At 36.8% G+C, this 18125-nt stretch overlaps 2 protein-coding genes across 2 annotated transcripts in view; one reads left to right on the top strand and one right to left on the bottom strand.

The window, feature by feature from the left end:
- Window positions 1-12797, bottom strand: part of LOC107722128 (nesprin-1) — a 45365-nt gene extending 32568 nt beyond the window's left edge. The window contains exons 1-5 of the mRNA XM_016530351.1: window positions 12712-12797; window positions 12091-12152; window positions 11745-11993; window positions 7193-11412; window positions 1081-6930 (exon numbers count right to left, since the gene is read on the bottom strand). Of these exons, the coding sequence (XP_016385837.1) occupies window positions 1081-6930; window positions 7193-11412; window positions 11745-11993; window positions 12091-12112 (10341 nt within the window). The 5' untranslated portion in view covers window positions 12113-12152; window positions 12712-12797. The remainder of the gene's footprint in view (window positions 1-1080; window positions 6931-7192; window positions 11413-11744; window positions 11994-12090; window positions 12153-12711) is intronic.
- A 4010-nt stretch (window positions 12798-16807) lies between these two features.
- The window catches only part of ilf2 (interleukin enhancer binding factor 2), a 4197-nt gene continuing 2879 nt past the window's right edge, over window positions 16808-18125 (top strand). Inside the window, exons 1-4 of the mRNA XM_016530413.1 lie at window positions 16808-16913; window positions 17431-17490; window positions 17592-17634; window positions 17710-17814. Coding sequence (XP_016385899.1) covers window positions 16909-16913; window positions 17431-17490; window positions 17592-17634; window positions 17710-17814 — 213 coding nt within the window. The 5' untranslated portion in view covers window positions 16808-16908. The remainder of the gene's footprint in view (window positions 16914-17430; window positions 17491-17591; window positions 17635-17709; window positions 17815-18125) is intronic.

The following is an 18125-nucleotide window of genomic DNA, read 5'->3' as shown; positions in this document are numbered from 1 at the left end:
CTCCACAATGTCATGCAGCTCCTTCTGTTGTTTTTCTATTTCAGCCTCTCTGAGTTCAAGCTGCTGCTTCTCAGTCATGATGATTTCTTTGAGGTTTTTCAATTCATATTGTTGTTTTTGATTTTCTGCTTTTAGTTGCTCTAGTTCATCTTGTCTCAGTCTTATTTTTTCTTTCTCATTTTCAATTTCATCAGTTTTTTTGGAGATGTTCAATTTAATTTGCTCAAGGTTGTTTTTCTCACTTTGTAGATCTGCCATTGAAGACTCACTTGAAGCTTTCATTTCATCCAGAATCTCATGTTTTCTCTTTGTATCTTCATCAAGATGAACAATATCTTCTCTCTCTTTCTTAAGTTCTTCAGCCATCTTTTCCAAACTCTGTCTCTCATTTTGTGTTTCTTCTTTGAGCTTTCGGATATCATCAGCTTCTCTTTGCAGCTCAATCTTCATCTGTTCTAACTTGTTCTTCTCATCTTCAATCACTTGTTTCTGAAGTGTCATCATCTTTAGGTCTTCAGTCAGATATTTTCTGCTTTGGTTAACATCATCATTTTCTTTATTAATCTGCCATTTTTTTTCTTCCATTTCTTGTTTTTCTTTATCTAGTCGTCTTCTTTCATTCCTCATTTTTTCCATCATGTCATTCACTTCTGTCTGATGTTTGTCTAACTCAGATTGTCTCAGATCAAGCTGACTTCTGTCTTTTATTTTAATGTTTCTGTCATTGTCTAGTTCCTGTTTCTGATTATGAATTTCAGTTTTCAGTTGTTCGAGTTCATGTTGTTTTTGTCTCATTTGTTCCTCTTGATTTTTAATATCATGTGTTTGCCTTGTGATGGTCTCCTTCATGTCCTCTAGGTTGTCTCTCTCTTTCTGTATCTCTGCCAGTATGATTCCTTGCTTTTCTCTTTCTTTTTCGAGATCCTCATTTGCTTTAGCAAGTTTCCTTTTGATTTTCTCAAGATCATGCATTTCCTTCTCAGTCATGTCTCTATCAGATTGAATTTCTTTCATTTGCACTTGAATTTCTTTGTTCATTTCATCTAAGACCATGCCTTTTCCTTTGGTATCCTCAGTAAGATCATTGATTTCTTTCCTCTCTTTCTGGAGTTGAGCTGTCATTTCCTCCAGTTTTTGTCTTTCATGTTGTGTTTCTAGTCTGATCTTCTCAATCTCTTGTGTTTCTCGTTGCAGGTCAGTTTTGATCTGTTTTATCATTTCCTTCTCATTCTCCAAAGCCTCTCTCTCATGTTTCAGACTCTCTGAATCTCTGTCTACATTAACTCGTTTTTGTTGCAGATTTTCCATGTCTCTCTTCAGCAGTTGTCTATCATTTTCCAGCATTTCCTTTTCAGTCAATATCTCCTTCATCTGAAGCTCAATATCTTCAGACTTCTTTCTCAGCTCAATCATCATGTCCTGTTTTTCCCTGATCTCTTTTTGCAGATTTTCTAATTTGGACTCATGTAATACTTTCATTTCATCCAGAATCTCATTCTTTCTCTTTGTATCTTCAGCAAGATGAACAATACCTTCTTTCTCCTTCTGAAGTTGTTCAGCCATCTTTTCCAAACTCTGTCTCTCATTTTGTGTTTCTTCTTTTAGCCTTCTCATATCTTCAGTTTGTCTTTGCAGCTCTATCTTCATCTGTTCTAAATCATCCGTCTCATCTCTAATAGCTTTTTTATGATATTGAAGCTCCTTTATCTCTCTGTCTAGGGCTGCTCTTTTTTCGTCTATGTCAGCATTGAATGTTTTCAACATTTGGGTCCTTTCCTCAATTAATTCTTTTTCATTATTCAGTTCTACCTTCAAGACCTCCAGTTCAGTCTCCATTTGGTGTTTCTGTGCTAGCATTTCAGACTTCTCTTTCTCAATATAAGCCTTTTCTCCTGTTGTAAATTCCATGATTTCATTTACCTTTCTCTGTTTTTGATCTATTTCAATTTTCTTCTTTTCAATTCTGTCTTTTTCCATTGTGAGAGCTTTTCGTGTGGCTTCCATTTCATCTTGCTGCCTATAAATCAGAGCTTGGAGGTGTTCAAGTTCAGTCTCTCTCAGTCTCATTTGTTGTCTCTCATTTGCAATGTTGTCATGTTGCTCTGAAATACTATCTCTCAGTAGCAGGAGCATGTCTTTTTCTTTCTGTATCTCTGCTAGTGTGATCTTGTTCTTTTCTCTTTCTTCAACAAGCTGGGTTTCAAGATCCTCCTTGGCTCTTGCTATATCTGTCACAGTTTTCTTCAGCTCAAGTAGAGCTCTTTCCTGCATCTGTTTATTAGACTCATTTGCTTTCCTTTGCAATTCAGTTTCCTGATGCATATTTTCTAGTGTCACTTTTTTCCTGTCAAGTTCCTCTGCAAGACTCTCAACATTATCTCTATCTTTCTTAAGTTGGGTTGTTGCTTCCTTAAGCTTCTGTCTTTCATTTTGTGTCTCTACTTTAATCTTTTCAATGTCTTCGGCTTCTCTTTTTAGATCTGATTTTATCTGCTCAATCCTATCTTTCTCATCCTCAATCATTTGTTTCTGAAGCTTAATATTCTCCAACTCTTTCACTACATCAAGCTTTGTTTGTTCCAAAGTATCCATGTCTGTTTTTATGCGTTTCCTGCAGTTGTCAATTCCTTCCTTTACATCACACATCTCCTTTCTGAGCAGCTCTAACTTTTCACTCTCCATTTTTAGTTCTTGCCTCAAATTTACCTCCATATGTTGTTTTTGATTCATCAATTCTGCCTTTTCTCTCTCAATATCATCCCTCTCCTTTTTAACCTGTTCTTTGGTTTCATCTGTCTCTTTTTTCTGTTTATCTATTTGAGCTTTAATGTCTTTCAGCCCACTCTTCTCTAGTGCAATCATCACCTTCTGCTCATCTATCTCTGTTTGCTCTTTCTGAATTTCCATTTTTAGACTTTGCAGTTCTGCTTGTTTGTATCTTGTTTGTTCAGTGTCCTTTTCTAGATCATCTCTCTGTTGTGATATGTTCATTCTTAACTGCTCAAGAATGTGTTTCTCTTTCTGTATCTCTGCCAATGTTACCTCATTTTGTCTTTTATGTGATTCAATTTGATTCTCAATATCTTCTTTGGCTCTGGCTATCTCTGCTTTAGTTTTCTCCAGGTCAGACTTGTCCTTTTTAAGAGTGTCTCTATCAGATTCAATTGTTTGTTTTTGTTTTCTTAGATCTCCTTCCTCTGATCTTATCCTGGCAAAAGAAATCTCTATATCTTCCTTTTCTTTTTGAAGTTTGATCGTCATTTCCTCAGCCTTCTGCCTGCCATTTTCTATGTCTTGCCTTAGTTTAGCAATAATTTCCTTTTCTTGTTGGAGCTCATTTTTCATCTTATCAAATTCCTGCTTTTCTTTGCCAGTCAATTGTTTCTGGTAGTTTAAGGTCTCAAACTCCTCAGCTAATATGGTTCTATTTTCTTTTATATCCTCTAGATCTTTGTTCAGTATTTGCCTGCTGTTTTCAATAGATTCTTTTTCGCGGAGAACTTCTTGTTTCATCAGCTCCACTGTTTCACTTTCCCTCTTCAGTTCTACTGCAATGCCATTCACTTTTTGTCTTTCTTCCATTACATTAGTCCTCTCTTTTTCAAGTCTGTCCATCACATTCTCTAATTCTCTCTTTTGCTTTTCCATTTCAGCCTGTCTTTCATTAAGCTGACTCTTTTCTTTCATGATAACATCCTGAATCTGTTCTATTTCTTTCTGATGTGCATGAAGTTGTGATGTACATATATTCAGGTCATTTTCTTGGTGTCTCAAACTTTCCTTCACTATTTTAATACCATGTTCCTCTTGTGAAATGTTCATCTTCATTTGCTCAAGGGAATTTCTCTGCTTCTCCATCTCTGACCGATCAATATCATTAATTTTTCTCTTTTCAGCAAGATCATCGTTTGCTCTAGCTATCTCTCTTTTGCTTTTGTCCACTTCAAACTTCTGGTTTTCTAGTATATCTTTTTCAGTCCCAATGTCTTGCTTTTGTTTTTCTAGCTCAAGGCGCATCCTCTCCAGAGCTTCTTTTCTGTCATTTCCCTCATGTTGAATTTGAACTGCCATGTCTTTTATACTCTGCTTTTCAGCTACAACCTCTTTCTTTATTCTCTCAGTATTGTCAGCCTCTTTCTGAAGGTCAGCTCTTACCTGCTGTATCTCTTTCTCAAACGATTGCCTCTGAAACTGCAAGTTTTCAAATTCTTTGTGCAGTTTGGCTTTATTTTTCTCGATGTCTTCCTCATCCATTTCTAGTGATTTCATGCGGCTTTCAAATACTTCTTTTTGCTCAATTAAATATCTCTTTTGGAGCTCCACATTTTCATATTCCACCCTCAGTTCTTCTCTCAAATTCTCCATTTCCTGTCTCTCTTTCTCCAGATATGTCGCGTCTCTATCACTTGCAGTCTTAACGTATTCTATTTTTTCATGTACAACTGTCCATTGTTGATCTTGGTCAGCTTGCATCTGCTCAACTTGCATCTTTTCCATTCTTAAACTGCTCTTCAGCTCATCTATTTGTTTTTGTTTGTTTTCAATCTCTGCTTCTTTTTGTTTCAGTTCATTTTCTCTCCGTCTTAAATTTTCTTTATCACTTTCAACAATGCACCTTTGATTTGTGATGGTTTCACTCATCTGCGCAAGATTGTCTCTTTCTTTCTCTATCTCTGCCAGTATAATAATGTTCTGTTCTTTTTGCTGAGCAAATTCATCTTTGAGATCTCTGAGCTTAGACTTTTCCTGTTCTAGAACATCTCTCTCAGACTCAACATATCGCTTTTCTTTTTCAACCTCCATGTGCATCTCATCCAGTGCTTTTGACCTCTTTTCAATCTCTTCAACTAGACTATCAGTGTATTGTCTTTCTTTTTGAATTTTGGCTTCCATGTCTTTTACGTGTTGTATGTCATTTTGAACAGCTTGTCTTAAATTTTCAATGACACCGGCTTCTTTTTTCAGATCAGCCTTCATGCCCTTCAATATCTCAAATGTTTTTTCCTGCTTTTCTGCATCAGCTTGCATTCTATCTAGGTCCTCTCTCTTTCTTTTTGTCTCCTCTGCAAGGCTCACAATGGCATCTCTCTCTTTCTGAAGTTGCACAGCAGTGTTTTTAAGCGTCTGTCTTTCAGCTAGTGTATCTCGTCTTAGCTTCTCAGTATCTTCAGCTACTCGTTGCAGCACAGATTCAGTCTGTTCCAACTTGCTTTTCTCTTCTGCAATACTTTGTCTTTGTAATTTTATCTCCTCTGCCTGACTACCCAAATTGATTTTCTTCTTCTCCAGATCTTCTATATCTCTGATTAAAGCTATTCTGCAGTCCTCAATAAGTCGCTTCTCATTTAGTACCTCTTTTTTCACAAGCTCCACAGTTTCTAGTTCTCTGTTTAATGCATCTGTCAAGTTGCTCTCCAACTGCTGCTTCTGTTCCATTATAGCCGCCCTTTCTCTGTCAAGATTGTCTTTTTCATTTTGTGTGAACTGCCTGATGTCTTCCACCTGTGTTAGCTTTTCGGCTATTTCATCTTGGCTTTTCTGAAGTTGACTTTTTTGCATTACAACTATATTCTGAATATCCTGCATGTATTTTTGTTGTCTGTTAAGATCAGCCTGCATTTGCTGCAGTTCATTTTCTCTTTTCTTTATTCCCTCCTTCTCATTCTCAAAATCATCTTTTTGCTGTAAAATGAGTTCATTTATTTTCTCAAGAGTGTCTCTCTCCTTTTTGATCTCCTTCAGTGTCGGCTCATTCTCCTCTCTCAGGTTCTCTAGATCTTTCTTTTCTCTGGCTATTTCTGCTTGTATTTGTTGCATATCACACATTTTCTTTTCTAGTTCCTCCCTCTCTTGTTTAAGCTGCTCTGCCCATTTCTCCATGTTCTGTCTTTCTTTCTGCACTTCCTGGTTTAACCTTTCGATATCACTAGACTCTTTTTGCAGCTCATATTTCATGTTCTGTAACATTCTCTTTTCATCCTCTATCCTTTTTCTCTGAGCTTCTATGTCTTCTAGTTCTCTAGCAAAAGTGTATTTTAGGTCAGCCTCCATGGTTTGCTTTTGTTTTTCTATATCCTGTCGAATGTGATTTAGGACATCTCTCGCATTTTCTAATTCTGTTCTTATCATGTTGTCTTTTTCTCTGCTTTCTGAAATCTCCGTCTGCAGGTCATCCCCTCCTTTCTGTATTTCTAGCTTTGTCTTTTCCAGCTCATCTTTTGTTCGTTCTAGCTCCTGTTTTCGCAGCTCTAATTGTAACTCTATGTCTGCTGTGTTTTTTGTTGCAGTTTGCAGTGCGGCTTCTTTGAGTGAAAATTCATCCTTGCTCAGTTTTATTTCTGCCAGTTGTCTCTCAATTGTACTTTTTTGTGCAAGTAAGTCTTCTTTAAAATTCTCCAGAGCTTGTCGCTCTTTATCCAGCTCCTTCATAGTCAAGATCATCTGATATTTTCCTACATCCTCCATCACATCAGTTTGGACTTGTACATCAACTTGTTTAATCTCCATCAATCTTGCTTTTTCCAATTCACATTTCTCTCTCTGTAGATTTACTTCCATACTCTCTAGTTCTTGTTTTCTTTTATCTAGCTGCTCCTTCTCTTTCCATATTATATCTAAACCTCTCTGGTTTTCTTCTCTCTCTGATTGCAGCAGTCTTTCCCAGTTTTGTAGACGTGCTCGTTTCTTTTCCATCTCTATTTCTATCTCTTGTAATTTTGTCATCCTCTCTTCAGCTTCATTCTTTACCACTCGTACATCCTCCTTTGTTTTCTCTAGTTCATGTTTCTCTTTTAAAATGATTTCTATATATTGTTCCAGTTCTTGTCTTTCTTTCTGAACATCACTCACAAAGTCTTCCACTTCAATGGCAGCTGGTTCTTCTGTTTTTGCATACTCCTGGCTCTCGGTTGGAATGATGGCAGGCTGAACCTGAAATAAATGGTTCTTGTTTGCATTTGCATCTCTGTCCCAATATTTTTTTTAGATATACAATGTGTACAGTATACAGTTATTCTGAACTCTTTGTCTAATTCGTTTTCTCGTTTCACTCAAGATTGTCATGTTTAACATCCTTGTAAAATAGGTTATGGATGCTTCATGTTGACTTTAAGAGTCCATTTGCTGCCGACAATATTGATAATACAGATAATATAATGACACATCTGTTAAATGCAAGTAAATTATGGCTTACCTTTTCTTTGCCTGTCTTTTCTAGAGCAATGCGTTCTTTCTGTCTCTTTATCTCTTCTTTGGCCTGTTCTATGTCCTCCAAAGCATTTTTCACATCTTCTCTCATCTGCTCCACCATATCATTCTCTTTAATGGTCTCCTCCAGCCTCTTCTCCAGTTCTTCTCTTTGCCGCTGCATCATATTTCTCACGAGTTCTAGTTCGTCCCGTTCTCTCATAATCTTTTCTTCCCTGTATTCAATCTCTCTTCTCCTTCGTTGAACTTCATTCTTCAGTAGCCTCATCTCATCCCTGTCTCTCGTCATCATTTCCTTGTTGTGTTCTACCTCAGCCTTAAGACCTCGCAGCATTTCCCGGATGTGTTCAATCTCCAAAATGAGCCTGTGCATCTCAGCATTCATCTCCTCTTGGTCTGTTGTCTCCATCTGACTTCCTGCCATTCGGCTTTCAATCTGGAATTTTGCTTTCCGCACCATTTCTCTCGTCCCCTCAATCTGCTGAATAAGGTTGATTATTGTGAGGTTCATCTGTCCTTTCTCTTCTTCTAAATCTCTCTCCTCCATCCTAAGTTCAAACTCCTCTCTCGCTCTTTGGATTTCAGCTTTAACTTGCTCCATTTCATATTTCTGCCTCTCCGTCTCCGCTCTTTTCTGTTCCATCTCGTCTTTTGCCTTTTGTATCTCCATCCTCAGTCGTTCCATCTCATCCTTCTTCCTCATGGTCAATTTCATCCTTTGGTCAATTTCTTTCTTCTTCCCTTCCATTTCTCTCTTCATCAGCTCCATTTCTCCAATCTCGCGTTTGGTTTTCTGCATCCTTTCCTCCAGCTCTTCTCTTTGTCTTTGTATTTCCTCTTTGACAAGTTGCATTTTGTCCATCTCTGCTTTTGCTAGCTCCATTTTCCTTTCAACATCCTCTTTTTGTTTTAAGATCTCAGTCCTCATCAGTTCCATCTGGTAGCTCTCACTCTTTGCTTCCATCATCTGGATTTCAATGTCTTCTTTCTGTTTTTGGAGGTCTGCTCTCATCTTTTCAAGATTAGTCATTTCCAGCCTTGCCTTTTCCATCTTTACGTCGATGTCCTTCTTCTGTTTTGTTAACTCCATCTTCATTTCTTCAATCTCACCCATCTCCTCCTTCATAGCTTCCATCTTCCTCATCATCTCCCCCTTCTCCCTGTTCATCTTCTCACGTTCCTCATGCTCTCCCTTTTCAGCCTCATCCCACAACCTCTCTATCTCCGCTCTCACCCTGTTAATCTCATCCTTGACCTCTTCATACGTGTCTTTCCCTCTCCGCGTTTCCACACGGATCTTCTCCAGATCTTCTCTCTCATGCTCCATGTCCTCTCTCATCTTCCTCAAAGTGTCCTCTCGTCGTTTTGTCTCCTCTAACCTTTTATTCACTTCCTCTCTTTGTTCCTGGATCTCAATCATAAGACGTTCAGCTTTCTCTCTATCTTGTTGCGCTAACTCTCTGCTTCTGTCCATGTTCTCTGTGTCCAGAAATAGCTGAGTCTTGATCTTCTCAAGTTCTTCTCTTTGTCTCTGCACTTGAGCACTCTGTTCTACATCATATCTCATCATTTCATACCTTCGTTTTTCTAGATCTTTCTTCTCGTTCTGGACCTGAACTCTAATCTGTTTTAGCTCCTCTCTCTCCTTGTCCATCTCAGCTAAACGCTTTTCCTGATCTTCCTTGTCCTTCAGCACAGCTATTTTCATTTGCTCAACAAACTCTTTCTCTTGCTGTGTATCCTCCAGCATTTTCTGCAGGTTCTCTTTTTCAGAATGCCTCAACTTTTCTAGCTCATGTCTGGTTGTTTGTATCTCTTCATTTATTTGTTCTAACTCCTCTGTTTTTTTGTGTATTTCATCTCTTTGCTCCAACGCCTCTGTTATGGTTTCATACCGTCTCTTTTCTGACTCTTCCATTTGCTTTTTTAAGAGCATCTTAGCCTCTTGGACTGCAAGTTTGGCATGGTTTGCCTCCTCTTTTTCTTGTTTTGCAACTCTAATCCTGTTCTCTATTTCTGCCTTTTGTCTTTGTAGCTCATTTCTCATGCTTTTGATTTCAACTGCTTCTTCTTTAGCCTTTTCTCTGCTGTTATTAATCTCTCCTCGCTCTTTCTCCATCTGTTCTATCATTTTTGTCAACTCCTCTCTCTTTGCTTTAGCCTCATCCGTCTGTTTGATAGCGGCAAGTTTGTCGTCTTCTACTTGAAGCTTCAGTTTTTCAAGACTGTCCTTCCACTGCATGAGCTCCATCCTGCTCTCCACAATGTTTTTCTGAGATCTTTGGACCTCGTCACTTAATTTGTCCAGTCTTTCCAGCTCATGCTGAGTTTTCGCTCTGAGTTCGACTTCCTCTTTCTCTGTTTCATGCCACCTGCTCTCCATTTCCTCCTTCACCCTGAGGATTTCACTTCTGAGGAACTCACACTGTTCGGTCTCTCTTCTCACCAATTCTCTCTTTCTTTCCAGCTCCTCCCGCTCTTCCTCCAACTCAGCCTTTGTCTCCTCCATTTGTTCTTTTGTTTTTTGGATCTCCTCAATTTTCTTCTCAGTATCTTCAATTTGTCCTTGAATTTCAGTCTTCATTTTTTCCATTTTCTCATTTTCCCGGATTGTGACTTCTTGGCTGTTCTCAATATCCTCTTTGGCTCTGTCCGTCTCACGTTTAATTCTTTCTAACTCTTGTCTCTCCCTCAGCATCTCCTCTTGTCTTCGGTTCAAGCTGTCTTTTTCAGCCTTGATCTCTGCTTTGATTAGTTCTGTCATTTCTCTTTCTTGTCTGGCTTCTTCTCTTATCTTAAAACTTTCTTCCTTCTCCTTCAGCAGCTTTGTTTTCTCCATATCGTTAGCCCTTTGTATCTCGACTCTTAAACTCTCCAGCTCGTCTCTCTCCCTCTGCATTCGAGCTCTGTGCTCTAGCTCCTCTGTCACTGTCTCATACCTCTTCTTCTCCATTTCTTCTTTAGCTTTTCGTATATCATCCTTCTGTTTTTCTAGAATATCTTTGTCCTTCTGCATCTCTATTTTCATATGTTTCACCCTATCAGTTTCTCTTTTTATTTCCTCAACTCTGGCATCCATAGATATCATGTGATTTTGTATGTCCACTTTGGCCTGTCCGATCTTTTCCCATTCCTTTTTGACCAGCTCTCCATTCATTGCCAACTCCTCTCGACCTCTCTCAATTTCATATTTCATCTCTTCCAGATCCTTTTCTTTTATTAAGATATCTTGCCATTTCTTTTGAATGAGGTTGCTTTCTGTAAGCGCTTGAGCTCTCAGCTGGTTTATTCTCTCATTCTCTTGATTTGAAAACACTCTGTTTCTTTCAACCTCTTCTCTTGCTCTTTGAATCTCGTCTTGCAGGTATTTCAGCTCATCTTTCTCTCTTTGGATTATAGCTCTCTGTTCCAGCCCTTCTTTCTCTGTTTCATGCCACCTTTGCTCCATTTCCATCTTTACTTGCTGTATGTCAACTTTAATCTGCTCAAACTGGTCTCTTTGCCTCTTGATGTCATACTTCTTTCTCTCCAACTCGCTTTTCTCCTCCTCTATTTCAGCTTTCATCTGCTCCATCTGACACATTGCTTTCTGTGTTTCCTCAATCTTCATCTCTATCTCATTGATCTGAACTTGTATGGCACTTTTCATTTGTTCCATTCGTTCCATCTCGTACTTTGTGCTTTCACGGTTGCTCTCCAGCTCCTCCTCCTGTCTCAGAGTCTCATATCTGATCATCTCCAAGTTCTGTCTCTCTCTGATGATTTCATCACGCTTTTGCTCTTGGGTGGTTTGCTCAGTTTGGAGATCAGATCTCATTTGCTCAATCCTCTCCCTCTCTCTATTTACCTCTTCTTTATTACGATCCATTCTTTCGCGGATGTGGTCCATCTCGGCTTTCATGTGAGTAATAGTTCTCTCAAGTTGTCTTTTCTCTGTGGTCATCCTGACTATCTCATCTTGCTGTCGCTGAATCCTCTGTCTCATGTTGTCTATCTCAGTCCTCTCTTGCTTAGTTCCTTCCCAAAGTTTCTCGATCTGCTCAATGGCACGCATTGTTTCCAGTCTACGCCTTTTTAGAGAGTCTTTTCTTTTCTGGATGTCACTTGAATGTCCATTTTTGTCATCCTGTCTTCTTTTTTCTCTGGGAGAACTGGGTGGACTGATTCTCTTTGTTTGCGTATGCTTGCTGTTGCGTTGTCTCCACTCTGCAAAATTTTTTTTTTTAATTAAATAATAACAATAAAAAAAAATAATAATAATAAAAAAAAAATATATATATATATACAGTATATATATATATATATATATATAAACAAATTATTATTATTATTATTATTATTAATAATAATAATCATAATAAATATTCATGCAAAGGTTTATTTTTCATACAACTTTAATTTTGTAATAAGTTTGTAGTGCCATGTCAATAATGACCATGACTTAATTAACTTAGTGATGATAATTCACAAACTGGACAGATCCAGTTCTTGTTAAATGGCACTATTGCTATCCACTAAAATTAATTAGATTTTCTAACCTAGTTCTTGAATCAGTTCAGGCTCTGTCATTCTCAGGATGAGATGGAAGGACACACTGTTTAGAGGTGGCTCTCTTTCCAAAGCCTCAAACAGGAGCCGCATTGCCTCCTGCTGGGTTGGAGCAGCCTGCACTTGTTGAGCTGCTGCTTCATGGATCAGACTTTGGGAGATAACAGCCTCAGCAATGTCACTGACCCGAGTCGCTCTCGAAATTATCTGCTCCTTGAATTCTGTCAGAAAGTCTCCAACTGTTGGGAAGGAGAACATTTGCACTGCATTAATAAACAATGCATGAAACAATCACAATTAAATTTTGATTAAATTAAGTAGTGCAGTGAACTTTACCGTAATCTCTGGATTCTGCCATGGCTGCTTGCTACCTGATTTTAAAAAGTCTGAATTGTGATCTGAAAATTAATAGAAATTAATTCCATTGTGTACTAACTACAGTATTAAAAAATAATAAAATATAATTAAAAATAAAGGATAAAATAAAGTGTACAGAAATGTAAAGGTGAAGTTATTTGAGTGTTATACAGTTTTCAAAAGATTTTAACTGTGAAATGTATTATGAAATAGAGAAAAACAGTAAAGCAAGATATACATTAAATCCAGATCATTTTTATACATGAGTATTAAGGATGCAGAAATGGGATTGCTGCATTTTTAATAGACTTGCATTGTTTTCTTGACATGGTTTTTTCCCCCCTTAAACTTAATAAGTAAAACACATTTTGAAGTTATAAATAAAATGCATATAAATATGTTTTACAAGAAAATACTATTTCAGTTTTTCTTTTTCAAAATTTCATGTTTAATTTGTTGCCATGTCCTTATAATTGTTTGTGAAATTTACTAGCCATTTCTGAGTGAAAATTGTTCCTATACCTTTTTTTTTTCTAGTGTAGCTAATATGTGACTTAAGGAACTGATATTATTTTATAAAATTGTTTAAAAGATTCTTACCTTTTGTGTTATTACTGTATTGAATTAGTTCTGTAAAAAGTTGTGGTCTGATGATGGAGGCATATTGCTCTAGTAATGGTGAAGAAGGTGACTTTAAACATTTAAAAACAAATCTTATCTTACTTTAGCACATGCTTGATGTCTATGTAATTTACGTAAAATGGCACGGCTTTGGGTTATCATGCATTTGATTGGCTGTGGGTGGTACAATTTCTTCTGTCTGGTCTTCTCTGATAAACGCAGTGTATGACAGTACAGGTCCACCCCTGACATGGCAATGTGAATTATCTACTGCAACACCCACTTGTACTAACTGGTTTGGGAATAAGTGCATACTAAATGAGAGCCAAAATTATGGCACCTCGAGTAAATGTTTGTTTGTTTGTACTTGTATTTTCCACATACTTGTTTGTGCAGTATATATACTGTATATATATATATAGGTATGTAAATAGTGAAAGTAATGCAGAGAGCATATGTATAGAAGTAATGGGTATACAGGGGGTAATCAGATTAGTAAATTTGTATAATCCTTGTTCGGAATTATCAGTAGGCATTCTGAAAAGTGCCATGGGAGAATAATCAAACAAAATGATTATGTGTGGTGATTTTAATGCACACGATAGTATTTGGGGTAGCCGGAACAAAGATAAAAATGGTGAAGTAATAGAAGAATTCATGGAAGAAAACTCTTTAGTGTGTCTAGATGGCAACCCAACAAGAATAGATAAGAGGTGCAATGTCATGTTTAGATATCACAATAGTTTCAGCATCATTAGCCGGTAAATGCATATGGTCAGTATCTAAAGATAATATTGGAAGTGATCATTTTCCAGTGATCGGTGAAATTCCAAATAAGATTCAAATACAAAATTGTAATTTTGGTTTAAGATGGATATATAAAAAGGCAGATTGGGAAAAGTTTCAAATGTTATGTGAAGAACAATTTGAAAATCTGTCAGTGATTATAGGTATGGTAAAGTAGTGAATGGCGTTTATTTTGCAGTATCACAATCCCGCTAGTAAGTGGTACAAGTAAAAGAAAAAATGTACTTTAGTGGTCAGAGGAATGCTCGAAAGCAATTAGAGAAAGGAATAAATCATTAAAATGTTTAAAAAGAACACTCACCCCAGAAGCAGTCATAGATTATCAAAAGAAAAGAGCTTATGTTAAAAAGGTTATTAAAAATACGAAGAAGACGGCATGGCAAAGCTTCTGTAATACAATAGTGAGGAAAACCGAAATAAATGCAGTCTGGCGTACCATAAAGAAGATGAATGGAATTGATAGCTTCAGAAAGATACCTGTAATGGAGGAAGGTGGGACGGTGGCCATTACAAATAAAGATAAGGTCACAATGTTGGCTCAATCATTTGCTAAAGCTCATAGCATTGAAAACTCAGATGATGCATTCTTAAGACGACAAATTATGAGTATATAAATACTTGCAAGAAAAAGCAAGATTTTAATAGTATTTTGGATGATGAGTTTAATTATTTTGAATTAAAATCAGCTATATAATAATTCAAAGAATACAACATCAGGTAAAGATATGATAAGTTATGACATTTTAAAGAAACTACCAGCTAAAGCATTAGAAGCATTATTGGAATTTTATAATTATAAGCCTGGGAAAGACATAAAATCTAGTAGTTATAGACCCATCACTCTTACCTCTACGCTATGTAAAGTCATGGAAAAAATGATTGTGAGTTGACTGAATTACATTTTGGAGAACAGGGAAATGTTATCAATTTTTCAAAGTGGATTTAAGAAAAGTAGATCTACTGTAGATGCTTTGATACTATTTGAAAATGAAGTTAAAAAAAAGCCTATATAATGAAATAATACATGTTTACAGTATTCTTTGACATAGAAAATGCTTATGACACTTTGTGGAGGGAAGGTTTGCTAATTAAACTCAATAAATTAGGTGGGAAATTGTTTAACTGGGTTTTAGACTTTCTATTTGAATGTACCTTTCAGGTTAAAATTAGAGAAGAAATACCAGATCCGTATAACATTCTAAATGGAACTCCACAGGGTAGTGCAATAAGCCCATATTGTTTAATTTAATGACTGATGTTTTTGATAAAAAAAAAAAAAAACAGGAATAGGATTAGCACTTTATGCAGATGATGGAGCATTATGGAAGAGAGGATGCAATACTAAAAATGTAGTTAAAGGCATACAGGAGTCAATTAAAAAAGTGGAGGAGTGGTCCCTGGACTGGGGTTTAAAATTTTCAGTTTCAAAAACAAAATATATGTTATTCACTATGAACAAGAAGATTGAGCATTTAGATTTGAAGTTGTATGATCAAACATTGGAAAGAGTACCTGTTTTTAAATACCTTGGTTTATGGTTTGATGAAAAATTAACATGAAAACTGCATATAAGTAAAATTGAATGAAAATGTAGAATGATCATAAATTGCATGAGTACGGTTGCTAGTCACAATTGGGGAGCTAGTCGTAGTGCATTGTTGTGTATGTATCAAGCATTGATTCGTTATTGCTTTGACTATTGATGCATTGTATATGGCTCAGCAACCAAATCTTTACTGAAAAAATTAGATATCAATCCAGAGCATTAAGAATATGTTGTGGAGCAATTAAAACATCCCCTGTAGATGCAAGTGGGGTAGAAATGGGTGAGATGCCTGTTGAACTTAGAAGGATAAAATTGACAATGACGTATTGGGTGAAACTTCAACAATCGGTAAGTACTCATATCACTCGTAAAGTACTGGAGGAGTGCTGGGAATATTTGTATGATGGATGATGTAGTTTTGGATGGAAGAGTAGAATATGGGCCAAGGAGTATGGCAAGGATAATAAGATCTTCTGTCCTAATGTACCACTCACTGATGCCCCACTATGGAGAGTCCCTGAACCACTTGTAGATTTGAGCTTAGTAGACAAGCCCCAAAGTGAATGCATTGGAACGGAGGTTAATGCTATTCTAAATAATAAATTTTATTCAACATTTCAAAAATTTACGGATGGATCTAAGGAACCTGTTAGTCAAAAGGTTGGAAAGGGAGTATATATTCCAAAATTTTAAGTACGAATTAGTTTGAAATTGCCAGATGTTTTATCAGTATACACTGCAGAGTTAACAGCTATAATAATAGGACTACAGGGTTGAACAAGTCAGACCAAATAAAGTGGTAATATGTTCAGATTCTTCAGCTTTAATTAGTATAGCACATGCGAGATCAGACAGAGAAAATTTATTAATGGAAGTGTATCTATCTTTATACAGATTGAAAGAGGCTGGAATAATGGTATATTTTTGTTGGGTGCACAAGGTGGGGTATCTGGTAATGAAGTTGCTGATAAACTAGCAAAAAAAGCGCTAGACAAGATGGAGGTGGATGTTAAAGTGCCTATGGGGAAAAAGGAGGCAAAGTCAATTTTAAAGTTAAAAAAGTTAATGAATAAATGAAAAATTAGATGTGATAATAGCTGCACAGGGAGATGGTGTTATAATATTACGCAGACAGTAGGGAGGATAAATTGTCAGGGAAGAAATAGGAAAGAAGAGGTGTGGCTGTCTAAATTAAGTCTGGGACATAGGCTACAGGGTTGAAATCAACACTGGCACTTATGGGTTTACATGTTTACATGGGTTATGCAATGTATGTGGTGTATCTGAATATGTATATCATGTACTTTTTAGGTATGGTGAATATAGTGTATATCGTGACATTATTTAATCACTTTGGGGAGGAAAGAATGACACATAAAGAGCACCAATTAAATGCATATATATGACTCAGGTTTCGGATTTAGATTATAATATGTGTGGTGGAGTATTCTACCTAATCTGGGGCATGAATAGCTAATGCTGAACACGCAGCGCTAGCATGAGCATGTGATCTGAGTGCTCCATAGATTGGAGAAAATATGAAACATACAAATTTTTTCTTTTTTTTCTTTCTCAATCCTTTCCCTTCTCAAATTTCAAACTCATCGCCTATGTAAATTTGCTTGACTTCCAGTACAGTGGGTGGCGATAATACTCCTAAGGGGTTATTCGCCATTAAACAAGAAGAAGAAGAAGAAGAAAAAAACTTGTATTATGAAACGCAACATCCGTCGACGGAAGCGCAGACCAGCGGCGAGCTGCAGACAGAGGCTGTCTATTTTTCACCAGCGTGTTCTTGCTAAATTGACAAAACGTCTTACGCAATGAGGTATCAATTGTTTTATTCTTCTTTAAACAAAATAACGTGTGCTTGATTAAGTTAAATACCGAGGTTCATCAAACCGTAGCAATTTTTTGTTTATTTTTGTTGGTTGAAAGCTAGCCCGTTGCCTGTTAGCATGTTGTTCTGCTAGCCGCCGTGCTTTTGACGAATAAAATAAATACAATGTATTTATTATTGAAGTGCATGCTTTAAAACTGATTAAACGACGCGTTTGGATTTAATCTTTTAGTATTTTTAAACGCTATATATTCGAAAAACGAGACTGTTCATTCATAAATAAATTAATGAATGAACAAACGAAAGAACGAAGAACCGAGCATTAACATGAACAATGATGCTCGTTTCACCACCTGTGATTCACTGTTTTCTCATCGGTTATTTTTTGTTTGGCTCGTAAATTAATCTTTCACAAACATTTTGAGATTTTTTATTTAAAAGGTTTTTTTCGCATATTTTATGTTTTCCTTTTTAATTTACTGAAATTATTGCTTTTTTTTCGCAGAGGAGATCGTGGCAGGGGCCGAGGTGGCCGGTTCGGCTCCCGCGGAGGTTTGGTCCAGGGGTGCGTTGTTTATTATGCATATGCTTGTTTTTTTTATTTAATTGGCTTACTTTAATTTCTTAATATTGACTCGACATTGCCTATGCCTTCTGTTCTCTCAGGTATCGGCCCTTTGTCCCTCACATACCATTTGACTTCTATGTTGTAAGTACAGTTCTACACAGTGATTCTTTGCTTTGTGAAACAATAAGCCTCCAGCTCATAAATCTCTTCTTGCAGTGTGAGATGGCCTTTCCTCGAGTGAAGCCAGCCCCTGATGAGACCGCTTTCAGTGAATGTCTGCTGAAGAGAAACCAAGACCTCTCTCCTACCCCTACTGAACAGGTACATAGATTTTTCATTAAAGGGGTCATATGATGCTGCTAAAAAGAACATTATTTGGTGTAATGAAATTTGTTTATGCGGTTTAAGGTTCAAAAAACACATTATTTTCCACATACTGTACATTATTGTTTCTCCTCTATGCCCCACCTTTCTGAAACGCGTCGATGTCTTTTTACGCGTTGCATCGCGCTGCGTAAACATAAAATCATGTCTGCATTTGTAATCGGAGAAATAACAAACAAGTGCTACTCTACACTGCTCAAAAAACTTACGTTTGAATTGTCAGTGGCAAATTCTTTAAATATAAAAAA

This window comes from Sinocyclocheilus rhinocerous, unplaced genomic scaffold, assembly GCF_001515625.1.
Source record: "Sinocyclocheilus rhinocerous isolate Xijiao unplaced genomic scaffold, SAMN03320098_v1.1 scaffold781, whole genome shotgun sequence".
In the NCBI taxonomy this organism is placed as follows: Eukaryota; Metazoa; Chordata; class Actinopteri; order Cypriniformes; family Cyprinidae; genus Sinocyclocheilus; species Sinocyclocheilus rhinocerous.
The sequence above is the reverse complement of the archived record's forward strand: the minus strand, read 5'-3'. Positions and strand labels throughout refer to the sequence as shown.